The following is a 22,399-nucleotide window of genomic DNA, read 5'->3' as shown; positions in this document are numbered from 1 at the left end:
TTACGCTAATTTCTGTCCATATGTGGGGCTGTCAGGAGCAGCACGAAGCAGATGCTTTTGCACGAGTGTGTGCTGGAGCCTGGAGCCGGGGCTGGAGCGTGGGTGGGGCCGCACATCTCCAGCAGGAGATGTCCTAAGAGCCACAGGGAGGGAACATCTGCTCCTCTGCAGGGCTACAGCATCTGCTCCCCAGCAGGGCGAGAATATCTGCTCCCCAGCAGGGCTGCTCCTCTGCACACCCTGGGGCACGCAAGCACCACCAGGCAGGGGCTGCTGCTGCCCAAATCCCCCTGTCAGCCCCTGCTGTAAAGAAATAAAGAGGTTGTCTCTCTGTAAGATAAAAGATTCAACACATATACTGTTTTGTCCAATTGTACCTAAAAAAGTTCTCCCTGCAAAGGCGACTCTGATGTTGGCAAGGAAGAGAGAATGATGCATCTGACTCCACTGGTATCAGAAGGTTCATTAATTACTTTATTATATGACATTATTCTATACATCCAAAACTGAACTTGCCAAGCACTCAACCCTGCACACAACATTCTGAATCTCCTGACTGTCACTCAACAGTCCTGACACACACACACACTTGGCCCTGACAGGCCAAGGAAACAAAACCCCATCACTGTGGGTAAACAATCTCCATGTTGCATTCTACTTTGGCACAAACACAGGCACAGCAAGTGATAAGAATTGTGTTTCCTTTCTCTGAGGTTCAGAGAATGTGAATCCCAGAAATATTCTGGGGAAGATCTGTACCTTGCTTTTCTCTGTGAAGAGAAATGTGGGGCTACAAGCCCCCCTTGGCTGGCCCCCAGAGCCTCTAGCTCACCTTCTGCGCTCAGCAGCATCCCTGCTCTGCCAGTCCATACAATACTCCAAGGAGAGTTTTTCCCCCTGGCTGGCTTCACTGTTCACATTTCTTTCTCTCCTTCTTGCAAACACACTCACTCAGCTAACATCACCTCCCCCGATTTCTCTGACTTTTCTTTCCAGTTGTTCTGCCCAGTGCCCCTCAACATCTTAGCCTTGTCTTCCCAGGGCAAGGGGATTTTCTGCCCCCTTCCCCTGCTACTCCTTTCTGGGGCAAATCCCCTCCTCTCTGCCAGAAATGGCTTTGTCCCATTTTTTTAATTAGTGGGAAGCTGTTAATCAGCCTTACTTCCTGAGGCACACACCCGGCCAGCCCCCTGCCCCCCTCCAGTGTCCTGCAAGCTGCTTCCTCCATGCAGATGGGCTCTCCAGAGGGGTCTGTTCTGCTGGAGGGGGAGCATCTCTGCTGTCACCACGATATTTTCTGAAAAATCCCTTTGCTGGGATTTTTCTCCTGAGAAGCTGAGAAGCCTCAGAGGAAAAGAAAAACAATAATTATCTGCTGCTGTGGAATGCAACAGGTGCATCTGTGATTGGTCTATGTGGTTGTTCCTAATTAATGGCCAATCACAGTCCAGCCGTCTCGGACTCTGTAGGCGTCACAAGCTTTTGTTATTCATTCCTTTCTATTCCTTTCAAGCCTTCTGATGAAATCCTTTCTTCATTCTTTTAGTATAGTAATAATATTTCATTTACTTTTAATATAATATATATCATAAAATAATAAATCAGCCTTCTGGAACCTGGAGTCAAGATTCTCATCTCTTCCCTTGTGCTGGGACCCCTGTGAACACCACCACACTCCGCCCTGCCCTGGTCTGTCTCTGGGGCAGGTTTCTGTGCTGGGCCTGGTTGTGCAGCAAACATGAACCCACCCTGGGCTCCCCTCCAAGTGAGGAGTTTGAGAAACAAACAGATAGAAGCAGAACAGAGAGAATGAGACCGGTGATGGTGTGATCAGCAGTTAATTATCCACAGGGATTTTTGAACAGGTAATACTGATGTCTCAGTGTTTAGCTTTGGTATTTTTCACATTCTGTGCTGCTTTAGTGAGTGGGTCTGAGCTCCACATTCAGGGATGGTGAGCTCTGTGCACAGAGCAGGGAGACAAAACAATTCCTGCTCCAGCTGGGCACCAAGGACAAATGATCCAAATCTCAGCCCCAGAGCACAAACCCCGTGGGCTGCAGAGAGAAAAACAAGCAGGGTGGGACTGCAGGGGCTAAAGCTGGAATGGGACAATGAAGTGCAAGATGCAAATGGAGCAGAACTGATCCCAGGGAGAGACCCCGGGAGCGCTCGTGCATTTTGGGGCCATTTTGGTTCCTCTTGGGTGCAGCCCTGGCTGGGCTCTGGTGCTGCCCAAGGTGGATCCATGGAGGAGATGCTTGGAATCAATCCCTGCTTTATTCTGTAGCTCTGTCCAGCCTCTGCCCCAGGTCACCCTTCACAAGGCAGCACTACCAGCTCCTCGGGTTTTTCCCCAGTCCCCAGCCAGCTGCTGCTGAGGGTCAGACACTTGGGTCCCTGTGTGAACCCACCTGTCCCACAGCTTTGGGCTGGAGTGGGAAGGGAAACACACAGCCCTGGCCCCTGGCTGGGCCGCATCCAGGACTTCAAAGATGTCACATTTGCTTGCCAGGCCAAAAAAAAAAGAAGTCTGGAGCCCATATTTTCCAACATTTCAAGTCTGCAGTGTACTTGAGAAGTCTGAAGTCTTTGACAGGGTTTTATACTTGCAGAGGGGGATTTTATTTTGAACATCCTTTAAATACTTTGTGGGTAGGAGTATTCCCAGTTTTGGAGTGGTACATGTATTCTGATAAATAAAATCAGCCTACAGTGTGGACCTTTGCACTGGTAATCAATACAGCTTTATCTGCATCAGTGACTCACACAGCCTGCCACACAGGCTTTGTTCAGTTATTTAATGAAAGGTTACATTTCTATCACCAAATATTTACATTGTAGATATTTTAGCATCAATGGACAGATATTTTGCAATATGTAATTTATTAAAGAATAGGAGTTTTGCATCCTGTGATGTGCTGCAGTCTTCATAAGTGTCTCTCAAACCTCAAAATCTTTCGGCGCCATTATATATTGCTCATCTCAAAAGACAGAAAACTGTAGGTCAGAAGTGTGGTGGTAATAGTTGAAAGAAATACTTTTCCTAATCAAATTAGTGTTTATTCAAACCCTGACTTCCCAACCCAAATGATGTGATTTGCCCAAATTCTCCTATCAGGTACACTTTTTATTCCCAGAATAGCTGTAAGGAATAGCTCTGTGTTTGCTGCCTTGCAGACCAAGCTGGCCAAGAAGAGAGGTAGGTGTGCCTGCCATGTGAGGAGAAGAGGCAGAGCTGTCTCTGCAGCTTAAACTTTGTATTTGAATGACTTGAATACAAATAAATTCAAATAAAACTTGAATACAAATTCTTGTAATTTCCTAGTTACTACTCACAATAATCAGAGCTTTGGCAGAAGATCTTTTCTGTTTGTGCTTGGTTTTTAAATATCCCTGTTCAGCAGAGTTCCACAAGAACACATTGCAAAACACTGCAGGACCCTAAAGGTAAATATTTTAGTAACTTTTTATTGGGACCCAGCAATGCTTAGGGACAGGAAAACCCCTCCTGGGTAATGGCAGAAAGCTCTGGGTGCAATGGATGGCACACAAAGAGGCAAAACCAGCTGGTCACCCCAGAGCTGGTCTAGAGCAGAGCCTGTGCTCTGTCTGGTGGAGGGTGAGAACTGCTGGGGGGAGCAAGCTCATCTGCTTCAAGGCAAAATGGCAATTCCCAGCCAGCCAGGCAGCTGCAGGAGCCTGTGCCCAGGCATGGAGCTCGGCCTGCTGGTAAAACAGAACCAGCAACACTCAGAGCAGCAGCAGCAGCAGCAGCAAAACCTGGAGGGAGAGCAGAGCCAGGGAGCCCAGCTGTGCCTGAGGCCAGGGGAAGTCTGCAGCACCTGGGAGACACGGCAGGTTCCTCATCCCTGCTGGGTGCCCATGGCTGGCTGCACCTCAAACACATCCCTGAGAATCCACACCAAACGCATCGCTGAGAATCCAAACCAAACACATCCATGTGAAATCAAACCAAACATATCCATGTGAAATCAAACCAAACATATCCCTGAGAATCCACAACAAACACGTCCATGTGAATTCAAACCAAATAAAAAAACCAAACCCATGCATGTGAATCCACACCAAACACATCGCTGAGAATCCAAACCAAACACATCCATGTGAAATCAAACCAAACATATCCATGTGAAATCAAACCAAACATATCCCTGAGAATCCACAACAAACATGTCCATGTGAATTCAAACCAAATAAAAAAACCAAACACATCCCTGTGAATCCACACCAAACACATCGCTGAGAATCCAAACCAAACACATCCATGTGAAATCAAACCAAACATATCCATGTGAAATCAAACCAAACATATCCCTGAGAATCCACAACAAACACGTCCATGTGAATTCAAACCAAATAAAAAAACCAAACACATCCCTGTGAATCCAAACCAAACACATCCATGAAAATCCAAACCAAACACATCCCTGAAAACCCAAACCAAACACACCCATTAGAATCCAAACCAAACACATCCCTGAGAATCCAAACCAAACACATCCATGAAAATCTAAACCAAACACATCCCTGGGAATTCAAACTCCTCTGCCAGTCTTCACCCCAAGTTTCTCCTGATTCTGTCCAGCATGGCTTCTGCTAGACTTATTCTCTATTGATTTATTGAGTGCTTTTTAATCCTCCAACTAAATTCAGGAGACACTGTGCTTTTCTAAGGCAGAATTAGGCTCTGTGATTAAGGAAAAATTGTCCTATTTAAAGGAGAGAAAAACAAAAGCTCCAAGAATGAATATTTGCAGAGGTCTCTGGGCTTGCAGCTTTGTTCTGCAGTGCCCCAACTTACTGCAGAGGCGGTAATTTCTTTGATGTAAATTACACCATGGTTACAGCCCTGCTCAATACCTGATCCATACTTTATCAGAGAAATTGCACCAATTCTTGGAAATCATAGGTATCCGTTGTGTTGGGAAGCACAGGACAGTGTTGTGTTTCCTAAGGGGAATTTATGGGGTGACCATTGCATGGGTAGTGGATTGCAGACCCCCACAGTCATCCTAGGCTACAGGAACCCTTTATTTCAGGATCTCTTCCCACTGACATACTGCCTTGGAAGTTCAAGGAAGGCAGCCTTTTCAGAGACAGGCAGGGCTAATTAGCTGATATAACTATTGTTTGCACTGCTTTATCTTCATCGTTCCTCTCACTTTGCATGCAGGCAACAATTACCAAGCCGTGGGGACATGCAGAGCTATGCCTGGAATCTGAGGTTTAATTGGAGAGGGCACAGACAGGAGCAGCTCTGCTGACTGCAGATGCCTGCCTGAGAGGTTTGCAGAGGGATTTCATGTTTGTCTGTGTCCCACACTGTGCAAGCCGAGTGTGACAGCTGGCAGGAAGGGCTGTGTGCTCCCTGAAATCACTGAAATACAACACCTGGCTGTCAGGGCCCCCATGCAGACAGCCCTATGGAGACTGCTGTCGTTTTGGGAAGCTAACAGCCATGCATGTTTAAGGGAACACACACTTAAACTGATGCTTTTCTTCCATCAGCCTCTTCCAATGTAAGAGCCTGAATGAGAGATGTGGGACTCTAGGGGGTCTCCAAAATGCAATTAATTCCATCCAAGAGTTACAGCAGTCCAGGGTCGTGGGTGACAGAGCTGTGCCCACAGCTGTGAGCTCCAGCTGCAGGCAGGCCTGCAGACCCTTTGGTTTTGGTTACAATGTGTTATAGACTTTTCTTCGCTGAGCATCTTAATACAGCAGAACCAATCTATACCTTAACTTTTATCTATAGTCTATCATAACTACTACAATTACCATATTCATGTTACTCTTCTCCAATCACTAAAAGTCAGTACATTACAGTTTAAGCTAGAGGTTGTTTTTCAGTTTTCTTGCAGTGGAAAATTCTGAGACCTTTTTTATACTTGCAATATCAGCAGGCTTGTTTGCCTGTGCTATCTTTCTGCTTGGTAAAAACATCTTCTTGTTTGAGTTGGGTTTATCCTTTGCTCTTAACCATAAAAACCCCTTCTAACTAACAGACCCTTTGCCTCCTTGGTTATCCAGTAAGACTGGCTCAGCAATTCTTTTCTTCTATATCAAAACTTGCTTCCAACTCTATTCCTTCTTCAGACTCTACATTTAAAAATCTTTCTGCTAAGCATACATATCTGTGAGACTTCTTGTCAAACTTTCATCCTTCCCAACATTCCAAGCCCGTGCGCTATTTTCCCCTGGGAAGGCAAAGCTGCTGTTTGGCGCATCAGGTGATGAATTTCAGTTTCACTAGACAGCTTTGTTTGCAGAAAGACTCCTGAAAACAGGGGCAAGGCTTGTTCCTCCCGCAGTGCTGAGCTGTCAGGCTGGAGCACAGGGCCATCACCCCGTGTGCTGTCCTGCAGGGAGCCAGCAAGGAGCTGTGTGACACCTTCCACTGCACAGCAGGGCAGGGCAGCAGGGCTCTCTGCTCCCTCTCCTGCCTTGAGAACTTCTGAGCAGAGCCCAGCAGAGTGCACAGCAGCCAGGAGGGACGGGCATGCCTGAACTCATATCCCTGACAGGGGAGTGAGTGATGCACAGCAGCACAGCAAGGAGGGGCAGCTCACAGGAAAAGAGGTGTAAGAGAATATGGCTGCTCTGAACAGTTCAGCTGCAGCTGAGCGAGGCTTTCTCTGGACCCTTCAGGCACATCCAAGACTCATTTACTCAAAGCCAAGGGAAGAGTTGTCGCAGTCTCTAACAAGCTGGGAGGTGACTTCACCTTGGGTGACTCAGCCATGTGTCCCCTCATTGCTGCAGCCCAGGCAATCCCCTGTCAGCAGAGATCTGCACATCCCTTTGGCTCTATCCTCAGGAGCAGGAGCTCCCAGGCAGCAAAAAAAAAAAAAAAAAAGTATTAATTTACAAGGTGATGCAGCGATTTTATTTTATTTTTTTAATAAATACTTGTGTTGCTGAGGCTTTCTTGCTCACCAGAGGGCCTGCATCAAACAGGGACATCAAGGACAGGCATTTTGCTTAGCCCAAGAATAAAGTAAACCAGAGGGCCTAATAAAAAAAAAAAAAAAAAAGCTGCACAGTTTGAGTTTCTTGTAGCTAAACAGGACTTTAGATATGCATTTGTGGCTGAATGGCCAAGGTGGGGATGTCCAGGGGAAGCAGCAGTACATCATCTGCTCTTTGCTCTCAACAAAGCTGCTAGATTTGTTCTTTTTCTAGTTCCCAAAGCTTTTTTGGGTACGTCCTTCCATTCAGTTCTACAGCTGTTCCGATCAGAGCATACATCTGGAAGAGAAGGGGGCTCACTGGGCTGTTTCATGGCAGCAAATGGTGACACTGGCAGCACTATTTTTGTAACAGAAACATGGTCCCACATATTTTATATTGTCTTGAAATAACACATTCCCAAGGTTGGAGTCCAAATATAGTGGAACTTCAATGAAGGACCATGTTGGGCTTAGAGAAAAAATGAGTCTGAATGGTTTTTAAAGGTCAGAGAATACTGTAACTGGAAATCTTCTCAAGATAATTTAAAACCCTGGAAGGTGAAGGACTATTTAGTCCAGCAGGTACCAGCACCCCTGTTTAGAGTCTGAGCAGTTTTAAAGGCTGTTATAATTAACAACACAGGAGGAGGAGGAGGCAGCTTGGTTTACACACATCAACTGCAGTTTGAACTTTACAGGCTTTAAGCTACACCAGATTTTTTTACTCAAGGGCAGGAAGGGACAGGATAAGGAAAGGATTCTTCTAGCAAAGGGAAACATTCTCAGAGTGTAGACTCATGAGATGCCATTTGTGGAAGCGCCAAACTCTGCACTCGCAGCAGGACATCTCCTTCCTTGCAAGCCATCCCTTTGCTGGCAGAGGCAGGACAGGGGATTTAGGCAAGAAGCCTTACAGCCAAATCCTTCTCTCTGCATGAGCAGCCTGGCAGCTGTTGCTCAGATGAGCTCTGAAGTGAGGCAGGGGAGGACTCTGGGCTGCAGGGCAGCCCCTGCTCCTCCCAGGCACTGCCAGTCCTGGGAACTGCCTCTCCTTGTGTCCTCTGCACGTTGTTCCTGCAGAGCAGGGAGCTGCAGCACTGGGCTGGCTGCAGTCCTGAACAGCAGAGACACTCCAGCAGCATCAGGAGAGATTTCAGACCTAGATAAACCCAGCTCCACGTGTGGGACTGCAGGCTGGAGGATGGAGCAGGTCACAGGCAGGTTCTATAGACTGCACAGCAAAGCAAAAACCTGCAGCTCTGTGCCCCTGGCTCAGGAGAGACAAAGAGCAGTTTGTCTCCAAGTGCTTTCTGCCACTGTCTAACAGGATTTAAAAGACTTGAAAGACTTACCAGAAGTGTTTAAAATTCCACAGTTGAGCCCAGATCTTGTGTGGAAAAACAGGATCACTTGTGCTATCTCCAGTCCATCTCCCACAGGCATCAAAATAAAGCTATCACACTAAATTTTCTGGTTTATAGAACACCACAGTCTCTGAGTACTCAAAATGGTAGGAAGTTGTTTTAAAAAACCAAACTCTACATATGAAAAAAATTCAGGAAAAAAAATCTCCTCCTCTTCCAAAACACCACCTACAGACACTCCCTGACTATAAAATTCCAATTCCTTCATAAGGTCAGATGTCAGTGCTCTTTATATTTACTCAAAACAAGTGCATCAATTACTTTTTCATTTTAATTGACCTGCCAGAAGGTGTCTCCTCAATGAGGACCCAATTAGGGGAAGGAGCCTGTGGAAGCCATGTATTAGATCCACTTGGGACAAACTGAAATAAACATCCTACCCCTCTCATTACACTTCACTGTAGCCTTCACTTCTCTTCAAAAACCTTTTACTGCTTTCTATTATTTTTTTTTTTGTTGAGTAATTTTAAAGTCTAGCTATGGATCTATTTTTTTCCTTCTCCAGGTGAGAAAAGCCATGGGAATTCCTTTGTTTTCCCTTCCAGAGCTAGGACTCAGTAGAGTGGCTGGCTGTATGGTTAGCCCAGCATCTTTACCTTCCTGTGCAGCTCAAATCTGTATTTTGAGTGTGTGCATTCCATTCCCTGGGCACCCATGTCATACCATCAACACATATTTAATTGCTGAAGCAAATTCTCTGGGCTGCCTCTGGATGGAAGGAGGCAGGGTCCAAGCAGGGGCAGGCAGGTGGCATGGCCAAAATGCAGCTCTGCTCATCCACATCCCAAAGGCTGCAGCATCCATCACGGTTCCTGCTGGCTCATGGGGGGTGAAAATAAAAAAGCAATGTGTATTTGCTTTTTTAAGTTGTGTTTAATATCAGTGACCATCTGCAGAAGAATAATTCCCTCAGTTTTTGTGAGATATTGCTGGTACTGGGCTCCTGAAAAATCTGCAGCAATAGGGTTTTTTTGGGGAGAGTCTGGGTTTGTGCTCCCCCCCACGCCCCTCCTTAAGTTATATGCAAGTTTTCTACTCATCTTGAGGATTTATTGATTATTAAAGGTCTGTGGGATAACTAAATGTACAGGCTTGGCAGTTGTAGTAGAGATTATTTTAGAAATGCTAACAAGGTGTTAAATCTGAGGAATCCCACTCCTAGTACTCTGTAGGGTCATAAATCTGTGCAGGGGATATAAATATAAATGTTAAAGATATAAATTTAAAAAATAAATTTAAAAATAATCATTTAAAAATCAGGTACATGACTGTAGCTATTGAGTTTATGTGTCACTTATCCCTTAGCTACTAAGGGTAGAAACTCCCTGCCCCTTATGCTCTTTATTTTATACTTGAGTAAAACCATATATATGTCATTCATGGGCTTTTAGTTCATGAGAACTTTTGTGCTGGAATTAAATGGAAATGCATCATCCTGCAAGTATCCCCAGCTTTCATGTGAAGTAAATTCTTGCTATCCCTCCCCTCCCAATGCTAACTATGAAACAGGGGGCTACCTGCCCTCCGAGTGAGATTTTATTGCTAAAATAGAGTAAAAATTGTTTTAAAACAAAGAACACACATATTTATAGTAAAACTCAAGTTTGTTTTACAATTAGAGAAAAGTCACATGGTCCCCCAAAAAACCCCATTTTATATATATATATGTATTTCGAAAATATATTTAAAAACATAAAAAACTCTAGTTAAACATATATTATGTTAATCAGTACACTTAAATATAGCTCAATTATATTTACAATATGACGCAGTTGCTTTTAAATTTTAATGCCAATTTCAGTATTTTCCCAAAAAACCATAAAATTATATAAATATACAATAAATATTTATGTTACACAAGATGAATAATAGAGAACAAGGCCACAGACATGAACTTACAGTTGCAAGAGTCCTTTAACACAGCACTAGGCCTGCTGACATGCATGGAATACTTCTGTCACCAACAGACCACAGCAAGAGTTAATGAAGTTTAATTAAGAGTTTAATGAAGTGATGTGAAGGAAAACCAACCCTCCCCTCTCTGTCTCTGTGTTAACTAAAACTGCCCAGCCTGTGAGCATGGATGTCTAATGTCAGAGCTGTGGGGCTGCAGGTTAATTGCCAATATCAATAATATCAACAGATCAATCACTATTGCAGGTTAATTGCCAATATCAATAATATCAATTATTGATCAGTTATTGAGCACAGAGCTGGCATGTTCTGGGGAATACCACTCTGGTGTAGGTGTCAGGCACAGTTCTCCAGGTTAATTGCCAATATCAATAATGTCAATAGTATCAATAATGTCAATTACTGATCAGTTACTGAGCACAGAGCTGGCATGTTCTGGTGAATATCACTCTGGTGTAGGTACCAGGCACAGTTCTCCAGGTTAATTGCCAATATCAATAATGTCAATTATTGATCAGTTACTGAGCACAGAGCTGGCATTTTCTGGTGAATATTGCTCTGGTGTAGGTGCCAGGCACAGTTCTCCAGGTTGATTGCCAATATCAATAATGTCAATAGTATCAATAATATCAATTACTGATCAGTTACTGAGCACAGAGCTGGCATGTTCTCAATCACATCTCTACAATCTCTACATCACTCTGGTGCAGGTACCAGGCACAGCTCTCTGGGCTTCCAGCTCCACCCTCAGTGCCCTCAGCTCCGTGGGCTGTCCTTCATCCTTCTGAAGCCACCATCCCACTCCTCTCATTCTGCCACACCTGCACCACCCTCACCGTGCCAGCTGAGGATTTACAAGTAAAGGATATAGCCACAGTTAACTCTGGGAAGGAAGAAGATTTATTTCTAGCATGATTTGGGCATTAACAGTTCTCTTTTGGAAATTTCTTTGAACTGGCAGTTACTGGATTCCTGTATGTGAATTAGACTCCTGTCAGATCCAAGCTATCTCTTGCAGTCTAGCTGAGTGATTTGTTTGTTATTCCCACATCAGCATCATTCTTTCCTTCCCAGCAGCCAGCCCATGTTTTGAGAGGAGCCGGCATTACAGCACTTGTCTGCTGCAGGTGAGGAGTGCTGCTGAGAGCAGCTCCTGAGTCACACTGGCTTTACTCAACGCAAATTACAACACACACACAGGTGTGGCCCCAGGGGAGTGAAATGCTCAGGAGGAAGGTGGACCTGCCCATGATAAAAATGATCTTTAAGGTCCCTTCCAACACAAAACAGTCTTTGATTCCATGATTTATTTTGCATGAAGAGTATCTGAGATGAAGTTTTGAGAATTTCGATAAGGTTTTGGGTTGGGTTGTTTTGTTGTTTTTTTTTCTATGTGGGAAATGCCCATCAGCAATCAATGGGGAAGGCTGAAGTTTGAAGCTCAGGTGGGTCACACAACCCTCTCTTCTCACTCCGTCTGGTGTGCACATGGCCACTGGCACTTTGACAGGCAGTTACCCTCAGGAAGGGGCTGCCCTTCTACCCAAAGCAGCAGAAATCACTGATGTGAAAGTGTCTGTTACCTTCCAGCATAGGTTTCTACCAGTGATGACACAAAATCAGTTTTAAATATGCTCTTCAAAGAGCATTACTGGGGCAAACATATTTCTGTCAGCTTTACCCAGTCAGAGTTTTAATAAATACAGATTCTACAGCATTCAGAAGCAGATTATATTTTGCAGTATTCTCCTACCTCTTCAGCTATTTTTTATCTCCAGGAACTACAAATATAGCCTGAGCCTCCAGTGAGCTTTCTAAGGAGCTATTTCAGTGCTCAGCCCACTGTGGCCAGTGTGCTGTGCACAGCTCTCAGCCTCACAACCTGCCTTTCTAGCAGTACTTCTGTCAGCAGAGGGGGAGCACAGAGTGAGCACATCCCTCAGACCTAAGCAAGCTAAGCCAGCACTTGCTCCTGATTTGCTTCCAGAGTGGATTTCTAGTGGCAGTATTTGTTTCACAAGGTAAGCCACATGAACACAATGCCAATTGCTTTCTGCTGGAAGCAGCTCCTCTCTGTCCCATTCCCAAGCTGGTTTCCAGGGCTCTTTCAGGCATAGATGCCCCAGAGTTTGCCCACCAGCTCTGCAGGCCTGGGGCTGCTGGCATGCTCTGCAGGGGAAGGGCATCCACGCACATGGCCAAGCTCTTGATCTCTAACAGAATGCACATTCAGTAATGATTGCAACGGGGACAACCTCAGCCAACCCAAAGCAGTGTTATTTGTTCCCAAACTGGCTGAACTATAAAGTCCCACAACCAGCCTGATTTCAGACCCTCCATCCACTTTTCTAGACCTTTGCTAGTGACACTCTCACCGTGCTTCACCAAGACATTTGATTCAAGCACAGTCTTTTATTATAGGAAAATAATTGCTCTGAACACTATAGAATATTCTCTATATGACAAGCTCCAGTTCTATGGTAAGTGAAATACTTAAAGATCACAACCAATGTCCCTCCAGAGGGAGAAAAGGGGAAAAAAAATTCTCAAACACAAGCAAACATGGTATAAGCAAATGCATGTCTCAAGACTGAAAATGGAAAAAGACAAAAAAAAAAAAAAACCCAACAACAACAAACCACCCCCCCAACAACCAAAAAAGCGTGTTGCCATACAGTTAAATAAGTGTTGTCTTTAAGCCTGAAGTTCAACAATGTGAAGTGGAACATCACCATTCTTTTTCAGTTGCCTCTTTTTATTATTTTTTGTCAGTAGTCGGACTGCTATTGCAAACACCTTCACAACATACAAAAACCAAATTTTTTTTCTAATCCAGAATAAGGTAATGATTTTTTTGTTTTTTAATCTGATGGGAGTTCAAAAGTAAAAGAGAAACAGTAAAACTATGACAACAGCACCTTGACATTGTTTTAATTTCAACGCTATCAGAAGTTAGAAGCAGTAAACATATATACTAACAGACTAAAGATACTTACTGTCTAAAATGTAAACAGAATGTTTTGGTTCAATTTATTTTTCTGAAAGAGGACAGTTTATCATTAATTCACAATTGAAGCAGCATGCAATTTTATTTTTTTTTTAATTTTTTATATTTTCAATTCTTGGCAACGGCGACAAACCACAATGTTATGGAGGAATGTAATGCAGACTTTTAAGTTCGCTTGATTTCCTTTTTTTTTTTGTGGTTTTTTTTTTTTTTTTTTTTTGTTTCTTTGTTTAAACTTGTGCGCAAATGACTATTGTTCCCCTTCAGGTCATGGATATGTTCAATAAATAGATTGTGTAACCACTGTACTGTATAAACTTCAGTCATACATGCAGTCCATAAAATTATTTTTTACCGAATAATTTACCCTGTTATGTATATATACAAATAGATAATTTTGTCTCAATATAATCTATACAACACGAATCCACTATCTTCCCCTTTTAATGGTCAATGTACATACACAAGAAGTGTCTATCCTTATGAAGCGCCAGCCAACTCTCTTTTTGTTATCCATGGTGAGAGCTCTCACGTAAGACTGCGTAGTTCGGCACTGCGAGTTCCAGTGCCTCTTGTCTATGCCCCGGCAGCCCTCCTTTGTGTACCCCTTGGGGTTGCATTTGGTCTCGTAGAAGTATTGCTTCAGCTGGCCTTTGGGCACGGGGACTTTCTCCAGCACGGTGACGGTGGCCCCAGACATGTCCACCGCAGTCTTTTTCTCGGCGGCCGTCACCCACTCGCTGGTGCTGTCACAGACGCTCAGCTCCCCGCGGCGCGCGGGGTCCGAGTGGCGCCGCACGCGCATCGACATGTTGGCGGCATCCAGGTAGTTTTTGTACTCCTCCAGCAGGAACAGCAGCGGGGGTTCCAAAGGCACTTGGCTGCTTAGCATCACTCGGGATGTGTACAAGTCTGCATCCTTGTTTCCCTCGCCGGGCTGGATGTCCTGCTCCTCGTCCAAGAGCTCCTCTATGACGTGCTCAAAGGTGTCTGCCAACGATGTCAGCGCCCTGGAACCGGCACTGGGCCCGTTTATGCTCTCCAGAGTCCCGTGGGTCCGGAGACCTGGGTAAGCCAAGCTGCCTTGTCCTCTTAGACTGGCTTCTTTCATTGGGGCAGCTTTCATGCAAGTGAAGTATGAGATAACCATAGTAAAGAAAAGGATGGTCATCACTCTTCTCACTTGGTGGAACTGTAAAAACCAAGAAAAACAAATTAACTTACGAGGTTTGGAGTAATAAAAACTCACAAGACTCTGCATTTTCTACAGAGGTGTTCGGCATGCAGTTGCAACTCATTACCAGTGATAAAGCATACTCTTGTTAAAGAGTGCTCTTTAATTTAGAGTTTCAGAAAAAGCACAGGCTGCAGCACAGGCAACATTGATCCCAGCAACTCGGTTCCTACACGCTAAAATCACTCAGTGTAAGTATTAGATTAGATACTACACAGACTCCTTATTTATTGACCAATTACACCTATTCCAAGTAACAGCAAAAGCAGAACTGCTATTTGGCAATGCAACATTTCAGCAATAAAAGACAGCTCCACAGCTGTGAGAGGCAAGACTTCCATTTCAAGTGCAAATGTAAATACTTGATTTTGAGGATCTCTCTATGGCAGAAAATAGCTCATCATTCTGCCCACAAAAAAACCCCAAAAACTGAGCAGCACCAGGATGAACTGCATTTGTGTTTTGAAAGCAATCTTCAAAACACAGGAAGAAGCCATACAATTGTCAATCTCTCATCCAAACATAGAAGGTATATATACATAAATACAGAACAAGAAAATGGCCTGGGGCAGTAAACTTGAGCAGGACAGATGCTTGCATCATGTGAACAGCATGGAAAGGGCGTGCTGGAACATAGAGCTGGGAAGAGCTACACTGAAGCGACAGCAGCAGAACCACTGCTCTGTACTTCTCCAGGGCCCCACAGCACCTGTTCTCAGGTGGGCAAAGCATTTATTTACACCTAGTTAGAGCCCAGAGGCCATCATGAAACCCAGCATCACCAGACCTAATGTCACGCTGAAACACAGCAGTTGGCCTGTCTCTCGTATTCTGCCCCCAAATCTGGCAGGTGTTACAGGTTTATGTGCATGCTCATCTCTGTCCTCACTGGGAGGGGAGGGGTAGCACCAGAGAGGAGTGCTGGCCAGGCAATTTCTCACCAGGCTTGGAATCAGCACAGCTCACTCCTGTCAGGACTCCCAGCCGCAGGGAGCTCACATGAACTCCTCCCCAAGTGCTTTGCAAGGCTGCTCAGGTAGAAAATGTTTCCTCCTCAAGGGCAGAGTAGATGCTGTTAAGTCCTGTTACAAGAACCACCCCCAAATCCTGCAGTGACAGAGAGCCATGCCTTCTGTCTGATCCCCAGCGCTACTACAACATCTAGCAGACCAGCTGTTATTTTTTTCCCTTCCAATCCCTCTTCTCACCAGTTCTGTTTGCTAGAAAGCAATGGCATTGTTCACATTTTTGAAAAAGCAGCTAATGCATGTTTCAGAGCTTTTGAACTTCATTTGGAAGTACCTCATACTTGGCAACACGCATTGGAGTAAATGCTATTTTTACACAGCCGACAGGGTGCTGTGTAAAAAGACTTACTTTAGCTCCAGCAAATGTACTGTGGGAAATAAGTACGCATGGCTTAACACGGAAAGGCAATTTATCATAAAACATACAAATAAAATGAAATATGCACTAGAAAGGCAATGCCCAAAATGTACTTAATGAAGGCAGGGTGGGAAGTGTTCAGGTTTATGCCCATGCCCCCCTCATCCAGACTCCCACTAAACAAGATTTTGGCCAAGAATCCTTTCTAACCCGGCACAACTCTTCCTTCATCCCTCATCCCTCTTCCTGTTTAATAGTGTTGTTGTGGCATAGATTTATTAAGATTAAACAAACCTGACATCTGTGACTCACAGGAACATAGTGTTTGCTCTAACCATGCAGAACATTAATATTTTGCAGTTTTTTCCTGTTGGAATTTTCAAAACATTCTACAGGGAGTGTCAGATTTCTTCCTCAAAGGGGAGGAAAAGAGGCATTACAGAGGTGATTTACAGGAGAAGGAAAAAGATTGCTAGTCTTCCTTTACCAAATGAGAGACAAAACAACTTGTCTTGAAGATGGGTGGCTCAGCTAACATACAAATGCAGAGCCAGTGGAACAGAAAAATAATATTTATACACTTTCTCTTCAGAGAATTGTTTAATATAAAACCTAAAATGAAAAGAACCTCAAACACTCACATCACACTCTGTGGCCACCAGAGCAATGAACAGAAAACAGATCTTCTGGCTCCTAACCAAGTTCCTGTTCTTTTTATGGAAGCAGTGCCCAGAGGTCCTGGCCAGGTCCCGACTCTGTGGGACACAGTCTCTCTGAGCACGTAGGGCAAAAGAGGCACCAAACAAGCACAGAGCAGAGAGAAGTTTTCCCCATCAGGTAAGCACACCAGCTGGAGCTGCTCTGTGCTTTTCAAGCTAGACAGGTGAACAAAGCAGAGAAGAACCCTGGATCAGGCCACATCCTTCATCCCTGTCACTAGGCTGTTCGCCTCACATGGGGGGAGAACAGAACAGAGGCTGGGCAGCTTCACTCACAACGACCTGCAAGAAACTGTGTACAACTAGACTCTGAAAAGCAACAATTTTTAGACATGCATTACCCACATAACATCGTGATTATACACTGTTTAAAAGCCAATCCTCTTCCTCCCATTTAAAACTGTAGAAGAGCATGTCAAAGTAAGCTTTAGCAGCGCAGATAAAGGAATACTGCCAGCAAGAACCCACAGATCAAACATCTACTGCTCTGCAAGTGAGCCCCAGACTAAGCTGAACTCTAGAAGCAGGATGTAAGAAAATTCTTCTCTCTATCTTGACAGTGACTTGAGCACTATACAGAGTCCTTATCTTTGGCAGCAAAATTATATGAAGTGATTTAATACAAGGGTGTAGTGTTTTATCACCTGGGAAATATCTTCATTTTAGACACCACAGCAATTCATATTAGCAGTTCATAAATATCAACGAGTTTAACATGCTGTAGCAGAATAAGATATGTCACAGGTAGAATCCCACAACCTTTCAGCTACTGTTGAACTGACACACCAATACATGTGTGCTGGTTTTACCTGGCTTGATATTTTGATGAGGAGAGAATAAGCCAGCCACAGTAGTGATTTTTTAAAATACCTTTTTAAGTTTTGAGCCTATTTTGCCCTTCAAGTATTTCTTCCCAATCCTTAACTCATTAGCCCCTTTGGGTTTTTTTCTCCCCTCCTCTGCTCAACTATAGCAGAGGAGAATGGCTGAAGAGTTTTTTCCTGGGTTCCTGGCATTTAGCCAGCATCAAAGCACGACAGCATGGTTCATCTCCTTCTTAATGAGGCAGGACTAATATCCCAATGTAGCACCAAAAAGGTCGCTGGAACACTTTGGATGGCAGCTTCCAGTCCTTTTCCTCTCTGTTCTCCAACCACCAAACCTTCACTGTATTGCAAAGATTAAAGATACTGCCTGTCCTGTTACCTTAAGTGTCTTGTAAACCCCAAACATTAACATATTGTGCACATCCTTCTGATTATGAGCCAGTCAGTGTGCCACCCTGTGGAAGGGGAACTGAGTTGGGAACATGGAAGAAAACTATTTTCCTATTTTCCCAGCCTGCTACTACCACGGGAGGTATTGATCCTTTCTGTGCTGGGCACAGCCAGCAGTGAGAGGCCTTGCATGGAGATGCCCCAGCACTTCTGTGTACATCCATGCCTGAGCCTATGCTGGCAGACTGAGCCACTATTTCCCACAGAGGCTCACCACTGGAGCAACCTGGCTGATAATGCATGTTCTGAGGGCATCAATACATCTGCATGCCACACTAACAGCGCAGCCATGACTACTTGTAGTAAGATGTGCACCCAGAAACACACAATAAAAAAAAATCACTGATGTTACAACATCACTCTGTAGTCCTACAATACACTCATTTTCCCTCCCTTCTCAGGTGTAGGAGGTTCAAGTCTCTACACTACACCTTCTAGAAACAACAAGTAAAGGCTGCAACCCTTCTGCACTCCTGTTCAGCCACGCCTCTGGGCATCAAAGATTGCAGACCTCTCTAGGAGAAGAGATCTTGGTCCAGCTGTTCTCCCAGGCACTGAACACCCACTAACATGTACAACACGGATACACACCAGCCTCCCTGAGGTGCTCCCTCAGGACATGAGGTGTGTCCATCAGAAATCCCATCTGAGACCAGCTTTGGGAACACTGTCCATTCTCATGGCCACAAGAACGTACCCTCTCTGCTTTCACACAGCACAGTGAAGCTGGAGCAATGAAAAGAGGTCACCCATTGGAATGGATCTCAGGAAGATGTGACCTACTTCACAGCCCAATAAAGTCCAACAGTTACAGCTAGAGTAAGGACACGGAATTGTGGCAGGCATCTCCACTAATGGGAAGCAGGCTCATTAAATGAAGGTCATGTCAATTAGCTACAGCTACTTTACATATGCAGCCAATTACCTCGCTGTACTATTTATTTCAGTATTTGTATTTAATGAAGATTCATGAGTTAATTGTTTTATTTCATTAATTTTAGGTCTTTTAAACAAAAAAGCAGCCGCTTAACAGGTTATATTTCCAGCAGAGGGACCTAAGGAATAGCTGTGAACACGTACTTGCTTTCCTGCATCCCAATATGTGCCATGTGAGTTGAAGTAACTTTCAGTGGTGAATAGATTCATGCTTTAATCTCCAGAAAGGAGTGCATGAAGGAAGATAAAATTAGCAGCAAGTGACATTCGTTTTGTGCCTTGCCATTTTCTAAGATCTTTACACAAAAGTTCAATTTACTAAACCCTACCGAATGCCACAGGCATGAGTTCCTGCTTTATGCATCATTACCAGAGTGTGTGAACAGATATCAAAATAGGATGCATGTCAGCACATGATTTGCAAAGACTAAATGTACTGAGAACAAATAGTATTAACCTTTATCACATGCATAACTGGATGTCTGACACACTCTACTCATCCTTGAGGCTATTTATGCCGCAAACTATATAATTACATTTTATTACTGCAAATAAAGCACCCACTCCCCCAATACATATACATGCACACCCATATCCAATTTGTATTCTTTTAAGCTGGTGCTTCTTGTCAGGAAGAATAAACCTATTTTATTTTTATTCTCATGTTGGTTTTCCCTGAGGTAATGAAATCTACTTAGTCTTAATGCCAGAGATAGCAGAGACTATGAAGTATTTTGAAGTCCAAGACAAACAGCAAGCAAATTTACAAGTAATGTTAACTTTAACTAGAACTTTTAGCATGAGAAATTGACTTTCATCTTATGTTGCTAAATATGGTCTGTGGTACAGCTTCCGAGAGCAAAGAAACTCAAGCAATGTCTATATTGGCTCTGGAAAAGCACACATCTGTCTAAAGGAATACAAGGCATTTTTTGTGGGGTTCCAAGGTTTTATTGGACTCTCTCCTCAGTACATACAGGAATCAGTTTCTGACAACAAGAGGTGAGAAAGCACCCAAAGAAAATAATGGCAAAATAAAAATGCCATGACATCACAGTCCTGATCCTTCACAGAGCCACGTATCAGAGTTTCCTACAGACTTTTCTCATACCTTCCTAGACACTCAAGCAGACCTCAAACACTCACTGAGTGAGAATTCAGCTGTTTTAATGAGTGCAGAGCGGATTCATTGCAAACATGCTTAATTGCATTTAAATTGGCTAAGTGCAGGACTGCAAGGCGTTCCCAGCAGGATCTCTGTTGGACACACTCAGACCCAGTCTGCCCATACCAGTAAACAGGAAGGATGAGTTTTGACAGTGTGCACAAGTGAAGAAACAGACCAGATTCACAGATGGTATCATACATTTTCAGAGAGACATCTTTAGAAGAGATGTGCACTTTTTTTACGCTGTGACAATGGGAACTGATGATTGATCCAGTGACACACTTAGCTGCCTTTGCAGCTGTTTGTGCAACATACCACACTTGGGGCACTCAAACCACAGGAAGCTGTGATTCCAGCTGTACTCAAAGAAACTCAGCTCCCAAAGGAGCCTCTGTGTGTGCCACCATTCCCATCAAACACAATATGTTTCACCACAACAGTTTTTGCCAAAATTTCACGTTCAAATCCCAAGGTATTCACTGAAATGCCCTCCACAAATAAAAGCACTACCAACAGGTTTATTTCTGCTTTTCAGAGTACCATGGGTAGAGTAACATGCTGCACTTCTATTCCTGTGTCACAAATACTGTACAGTAGGGGTGATACTCAAAGGTCAACACTTGTGCATTAGCAAATTCCAATTTCAAAAATGACTTCAGAAATCTGCATTTATCACTTTAGAGTATACATCGAGGTATGTTCATGCCATTACTGTGGTCATTCAGAAGTAACATGAAACTAATCTCTGTGAAAGGAAGGTTCACCTATAGAATAGGGTACACACTCCCCCCCAACCCCCCATGAAACCAATCCATTTAGTAATGACTCCATGCAAAGATGCCCCCTCCATGGGGGCAGATAATTACAGTTCTCTGAAATCATTTGCTTCAATAGCCACTAGAGCTTTATAAAATGCTAATTCAACCTGTGTGCAAAAGAGCGTTAAGGCAGAACCTCAGACCTTTGAGCAGCATCTGTAGTTTGTCTTCTGTTTCACTAGGGCTCTTTGATATGAAACATTGCACTGAATCATCACAGGACTAAGCTATTCTGCCAAGTACACACATGAAGCTCACAGAGGAGACAAGGATAATTGGTGCCCAGAAGCAGGAACAGAACAGACCATGTTGTGCAATCTAGCACAAGTTGGATCCCTTGAACAGTGACATGTGCCCAGCACCCTGGAACAACCCAGGAGTTCCTGCACCAGTTGAGCTTGGATCTCAGAGTGCCTGCAAACTATTGAACAGCATGTGAAGCATCCCACACAGACCTCAATTCTGCTGCACGTGGCAGCTTCCTAGGACCTACAGAACACTGGGCACCCAACAGGAACCTAAGTGAAGATTTGCCAAGAAAAAGAAATGGTTAAAAAGCATGATGATCATATGGAGCAGTTACCAGCGGTTTGGGCAGGCAGTGCTTTCACCAGGGTGCAGAGAGGAGAGCAAGGGCTTGTTGCAAGGCTCTTACCTTTGCAGAGATCCTGACTGCGTGTGGCACTACTGTGAGACAATGCCTCACTTTTAGCCATAGCCAGTACTTGAAATGCAGCTGTGCATTGTGATGTGCAGGAACCAGAAACCAGAACTGCTTGTTGTGAGAGCCCTGACAGGTATTAACAGTCCTCCTGCATTTGCTAGTGGAGTTTCAGTCATCTTTTGGCTGTCTGCCCTTGTTTGTGGATTCTCCTGACACATGCTCAGTCCAGCTGTCAGCACAGCATCTCCATGGAAATAATTTCCATACACAGGGCAAGGAAAAAAGCTTACTCTGAGGTACCACAGCACTTCCTGGGAGTATTCAAGTCCAAAGTTACATGGAGCAGAATGACAGCAGAAGCAGGAATCTGTAGGTTTTCAGATTTCACCTCAATCAATGCTAACAGGACTTGTATAAGGATGGAAGGATTTGCTTATTGGGAATTCACGGCACTGGGCAGCCAGCCCTGTATTTGTCTTGCTGTGACAACAGCTTTATCTTTGGAGATAACACTACTGGAAAATTATGTCACTATGTTAACATAACTGTACTGAAAACACTTTGGCAAGAAGTGCTCTTTCACCAATGATATTTACAATGACAATACAGCTTCCCACAGATTTCAAAGCATTATAGTTTTCAGCTTTTTTTTCCCCCACCTTATAAGTGGTTTCATGTTGAAACAAGACTTTTGCACTTCCTATGGTTGGTACTCTATCCCTAATCTATTTTAAAAATCTGGGGCCAACTTCAGCCAGATTCAGCAGAGGGATACACAGGGTCACGTTGTATAACCAGCATGCCAGCACCTGAGAGTGACCAAACAAGCTCTTCTCCTCCTCCACCCTTGGGCAAACACCAGTGTACACTGTATTTTC

General features: G+C 44.1%; 1 protein-coding gene across 2 annotated transcripts in view; it reads right to left on the bottom strand.

Moving 5' to 3' along the window:
- Nucleotides 1-10,170: 10,170 nt before the first annotated feature.
- Nucleotides 10,171-22,399, bottom strand: part of BDNF (brain derived neurotrophic factor) — a 40,701-nt gene continuing 28,472 nt past the window's right edge. For both annotated transcript variants that reach the window (XM_005426937.2, XM_005426938.2), the window contains exon 2: nucleotides 10,171-14,511. In XM_005426937.2, coding sequence (XP_005426994.1) covers nucleotides 13,750-14,511 — 762 coding nt within the window. In that variant the 3' untranslated portion in view covers nucleotides 10,171-13,749. The remainder of the gene's footprint in view (nucleotides 14,512-22,399) is intronic.

Source organism: Geospiza fortis, unplaced genomic scaffold (genome assembly GCF_000277835.1).
Source record: "Geospiza fortis unplaced genomic scaffold, GeoFor_1.0 scaffold113, whole genome shotgun sequence".
Lineage (NCBI taxonomy): Eukaryota > Metazoa > Chordata > Aves > Passeriformes > Thraupidae > Geospiza > Geospiza fortis.
The sequence above is the reverse complement of the archived record's forward strand: the minus strand, read 5'-3'. Positions and strand labels throughout refer to the sequence as shown.